The 5,066-nt window shown below is 54.1% G+C and overlaps 1 protein-coding gene across 1 annotated transcript; it reads right to left on the bottom strand.

The window, feature by feature from the left end:
* Window positions 1–2,932: 2,932 nt before the first annotated feature.
* Window positions 2,933–5,060, bottom strand: LOC104614954 (actin, alpha skeletal muscle). Its single transcript, XM_010285667.1, has 6 exons — window positions 5,006–5,060; window positions 4,518–4,842; window positions 4,215–4,376; window positions 3,801–3,992; window positions 3,497–3,678; window positions 2,933–3,350 (listed from the first exon to the last, which is right to left on the bottom strand). The coding sequence occupies exons 2-6, from the start codon at window positions 4,834–4,836 to the stop codon at window positions 3,207–3,209; spliced, it is 999 nt and encodes a 332-aa protein (XP_010283969.1). The 5' UTR covers window positions 4,837–4,842; window positions 5,006–5,060; the 3' UTR covers window positions 2,933–3,206.
* Window positions 5,061–5,066: the final 6 nt, after the last annotated feature.

Genomic DNA, 5,066 nt, shown 5'->3' with positions numbered 1-5,066 from the left:
AATCTCTATCAAAATGAAGTTAGAAATCACCTTCAGTGCCCTCATCTGCTCCAGGATTCCTTTGTTCTTCTGCTCAGAGCCTCCCTCAAGCCTGTCCCTCAGAACCCAGGTTTTTCCTGTTACTTAGCTTCTTAAATAATTTTGCTAATGACCCAGACATCTGCAAACCCTGAGGAAGCTTCCATCAAAACCCGGTCATGACTTTGCCTCCCGAGCTCATTTAAACAACCCGACATAATTTTTGTCTGCTCAAGGACTCTTGCTTTCTCCAGATTTTCCACCCCTTGGTGATATTGTCGTCCGGGGCAGCTTTGCACGTTGCCCACCGGGTGCAGCCACGGAGCCAAGGTACGGAGAGTTGTCCTGCACTGGTCCAGCCCCAGATGTAGCAGGTTGTGGAGCAAGCAGTGAGCTACAGCCTCAGAGGATGCTGTCGGTGCAGGCAAGAGCTGTTCTGCCATTACCCTCCTTCCCACAGCACGTCGGTGTCCTGCATTCTTCCTCCTATTCCCTTTTACTCTTCTGCAGTCACATTTATTCCTTTGCCTCTCTCAAAACAGAGGATGCTGGTCCTGGTGATGCTTCGCCTGCTGCCAACAGCACTGTTACAGGTGCAGGGAGGATAAGGAAATTATCTAGAAATAATTTTAAATAATAAACAAAGACCAAACCCAGACTGCTGCACACAAGCAAAATTTCCCAAAACGTCTTCCCAACACGGGGGCTTGTGAGCCATGTGAAAACCCAACTCACCCATTTCCAAACAATCTGTGTCCTAAATTGCTGAAAATCCCAAGCCCAAATAAAAGGCTGGTTTCAGATTAAAGAATGTGTTTTGGTTTGACATTGAAACCTGAAAAGGTTTGGTATGGTAGGCTTAAAAGTTTGTTGCATCTCAGTTCATTGACTGAGCAACCAAAACAACAAACCAGTCATGTTTTTCAGCTGTAAAAATGCACTTTTTGGCACTTAACCTCAACAGGATGAAACTGGCACTAAGACTATCGAGAATACCTGGTGCTGTGTGTTAGTACGAGCCAAAATGCCGCTGTCGGAGACAGCAGACGAGGAGATGCCAGTGGCAGCATCCCCCTCTCTGCGTGACACAGTGCCCGTGCAACGTCCTGGCTGCTGGAGGATTGCCCTCTGCCCACGGCTGCGCTCATGAGCAGTCCTAAACCCAAATTTGGCCCTGAAAAACCTAGGTCTTTCTTCAGAGGGAGCAAGCATCTCCTGTTCCCTCTGATTTTGATCAGGTTGGAGGGGGGGTGGCGGGCTCAGCATCACTCCCCCCAAAAGTCAACCCCTTCTGTTGAGGGTTTAGGACTCTTAATTTTAATCATGCAGGTGGAAAAGCTGGGTCTGCGCTGGTACCCCACAGCCAGTGCTGTCTGATCCACGAGGCTGTTTTTCTAACTTACCTTTTATCTGTGCCTCTAAAACAGCCTTTTAATCAAATAGCAGAAGCAGATCCTAAAATCCATCTCCTTAACACCTGAGATCAGAGGTCAAGTACTGAGGACTTAATATTAGTTAAGGGTCTCCCCAAACGCCAACACAGAGCTGTCAAGATGAAAATACGTGCTGCTATGCAACAACTTGCACACCCGGCCAGTAAAGGCTCGTGTTTGTTTTTTAAGATGCAACCGCGTTCCTGCTTTCCAGTCCAAGGCCAGTCACTGAGAGAGGGATTTTGGCTCAAGAGCTCCAAGGCCTGCCTGGGTGCCTCCCTGCCCCCCAGACACCAGGGAAGGATCAGGCCCACTCCTCCTGCAGGTGTAGGGTGTTTCCTTTGGAGTAGGGCTACCAAAAAAGCGTACTCATGTATGCGTCTCACTTTAATGCAAGTAAAAACAGCAAGAATGCAAAACGAGTGCACCCTTAGCATAGTCACAGCTGAGCAAAAAACCTTCCTGGGCTGGAAATTTAGCTGAAAATCATCTTTTTTGCCAGCACTGCTGTCTCCCACAGCAAAGGGACACCACAGAAGTCAAGTACTGCTTTCCTGCCAGGGCGCTGTGCTCCAGGAGGAGTCCTCCTCCAAAGGCTGCCCGCTGTGGCACACGTGCCCTGACCCAGGGAGCTGCGCCAAGCCTGGCAGGGTTTTTAGGGTGGCTCTCTGAGGGAGCTGAGCACCTGGTGGGCTGGGGACAGTGGAAGCGAAGTGGGGCCCCAGAGCCCCCCCACACCAATAAGAGAGAAGCGAGACAGGCAGGGGCAGCCTCCCTGCCTCCCACCCTGCTCTGCCCCCTCACAGGCAAAAAGGGCAGGCAGACGCCTGCGGCAGGGGGAAGCCCCTGGGGTTTTCCTTCGGGCTCCCGGGGAGTCCCTGCATGAAGGATCGGGCCCCTGGAAGGCAGAGGAGGGGCTGGTCCCTGTGCAGGCAACCCCTCATGTGCTACCATGGCCAAGGGCAAGGGTGTCAGGTAGGGTGAGGAAGTGGCCCTGGCTGCCCTCGGCCCCCCGGGGCCAGCATGAAGGCAGGCGGGCTTCCCATAAGCGGAATGGAAAGCTCTTTATTTAACCTGCACCCGCCACCTGCCCCTCAGTCCCAGCCTTGCCTCTGTCCATCATGCCCGCACGAGCATGCCAGGGCTACTTTTTTGGCAGGCTGAGCCAAATCAAATCCTTTCCAGGTAACCCTTTCCCCACCGGGTCCCGGGGGAGCATGTTGCAGAGGGGATGGCACCCACCTTGCAGCGGCATGATGCAACACACAGCCACCCCCAGGGCTGCCCTCAGCACCGCCGAGCTGTCTGCAACCCAAACAAGTCACACAAGAGCTGGCCCCTCTGGCTGGGGTCCTGTCCCCTCCCCAGTCCTCCTGTCTGGGGAGCTCCAGCCTCACCACCCACTGCCCTCGCTGTTAAGATGACACGCTACGTCAGCGAGCGATGGAAGAACCCAAGGAAAATGATGACAAACAACCGCATTAGGGGTGTGACAGAATGACCAATGATTTAATGCTTCTTGAAGTTTTTTGTTTCCTTCCACAGGGCATTGGTTTTAAAAACAAACAAAACGAGGTAAAATAAATTAATTTATGTACACTTTACATACACTGTGTCACCTGGAGCTTTGCAGCAACAGTAACCGGAAACCATTACAAAATAGAAAGTTACATGGCTGTTGCAGGTCCTTGGCAGCCTGCAACCTAGAAGGTTGTCATCCTGAGCGTGGTTGGCAAAGTGATCATGTAAACATGTTTAGAAGCATTTACGGTGGACAATGGATGGGCCAGCTTCATCATATTCCTGCTTTGTGATCCACATCTGCTGGAAGGTGGACAGGGAGGCCAGGATAGAGCCACCGATCCAGACAGAGTACTTACGCTCAGGTGGGGCAATGATCTAGAAAAAGCCAAGACAGCAGAGATCAGTAAACACGCAAGCGCTGCGGGTGCCAGGCACAGGGGTGTGCACAGCCTCACGTGCTGTCTGAAAGAGGGCAGAAGGCGGCTACTCCCATGCCTGGGTCCTTCACTCTGCAGCCTTACCTTGATCTTCATTGTGCTGGGGGCCAGGGCTGTGATCTCCTTTTGCATGCGGTCAGCAATACCTGGGTACATGGTGGTACCCCCAGACATGACATTGTTGGCGTACAGGTCCTTCCTGATGTCAATGTCACACTTCATGATGCTGTTGTAGGTGGTCTCATGGATCCCTGCGGACTCCATACCTGGGGGCAGGGAAGGGGAGAAAAGCAGGCAGAAGTTAAGTGCAAAGAGAGAGCTCCATGGGACGACTAAGGAGAGAGGGGAGAGCTGGTGGGGGAGGAGGGAGGGAAGGGGGCACACACACCAATGAAGGAAGGCTGGAAGAGGGTTTCTGGGCAGCGGAAACGTTCGTTGCCAATGGTGATGACCTGCCCGTCAGGCAGCTCATAGCTCTTTTCGAGGGAGGAGGAAGAGGCAGCAGTGGCCATCTCGTTCTCAAAGTCCAGCGCCACATAGCACAGCTTCTCCTTGATGTCACGGACAATCTCACGTTCAGCTGTGAGGGGGGAGCAAAGGCATCAGTGACTGCAAAGTAGGAACAGGGAACACTTGCATCTCCTTCACAGGGCTGCTGGGACTCCAGACCCTCAACCACACGCGAACTCCCAACAGGGAGCCCTTCAACGGGGCTTGCAATGGGGCAAGAGGCTGCAGTTTCCCTGGAGGTGCAAGGGTTGGAAGCAAGGGGGGACATTCTGAAGGAAGGAATAGTGCTTACCTGTGGTGACGAAGGAATAGCCACGCTCAGTCAGGATCTTCATCAGGTAGTCAGTGAGGTCCCGGCCAGCCAGATCCAAGCGCATGATGGCATGGGGCAGGGCATACCCCTCATAGATGGGGACATTGTGTGTCACACCATCGCCAGAGTCCAGCACGATACCTGGGAAACAAAAAGCAGCCACCTGAGACACAGCCTACAAAGGGCCCTGTCCTGGGGGGCAGAGCACTTGTCAGCTGTAGGGGACCCTGTCCTGGGCATCCTTCTTTGGGGAAGAGGGGCCAGCGGGGCACTTGCACTCACCAGTGGTACGGCCAGAGGCGTACAGGGACAGCACAGCTTGGATGGCCACGTACATGGCAGGGACGTTGAAGGTCTCAAACATGATTTGGGTCATCTTTTCACGGTTGGCTTTGGGGTTAAGGGGGGCCTCCGTGAGCAGGGTGGGGTGCTCCTCAGGGGCCACACGCAGCTCATTGTAGAAGGTGTGATGCCAGATCTTCTCCATGTCATCCCAGTTTGTGATGATGCCATGTTCAATGGGGTACTTCAGGGTCAGGATACCTCTCTTGCTCTGGGCTTCATCTCCTACGTAGGAGTCCTTCTGACCCATACCCACCATGACGCCCTGAAAGGGAGGAAAGAAGGGGGCTCAGCAACCTCTCCATGGGCAGCAGCGTGGGGTTCCCCAGCAGGCCAGGCGTGCCCACTCCATGCAGAGGGCAGCAGGGGCCCGCAGCCATCGCCACGGCAGGGCTTGAGGGGATGCTCAGAGGGGGACGGCGCCCTACCTGGTGGCGAGGGCGGCCCACAATGGAGGGGAACACGGCCCTGGGGGCATCATCCCCAGCG

This window comes from Phaethon lepturus, unplaced genomic scaffold, assembly GCF_000687285.1.
Source record: "Phaethon lepturus isolate BGI_N335 unplaced genomic scaffold, ASM68728v1 Scaffold51214, whole genome shotgun sequence".
Classification (NCBI taxonomy): Eukaryota; Metazoa; Chordata; class Aves; order Phaethontiformes; family Phaethontidae; genus Phaethon; species Phaethon lepturus.
This window is presented reverse-complemented; position numbering and strand designations above follow the sequence as displayed.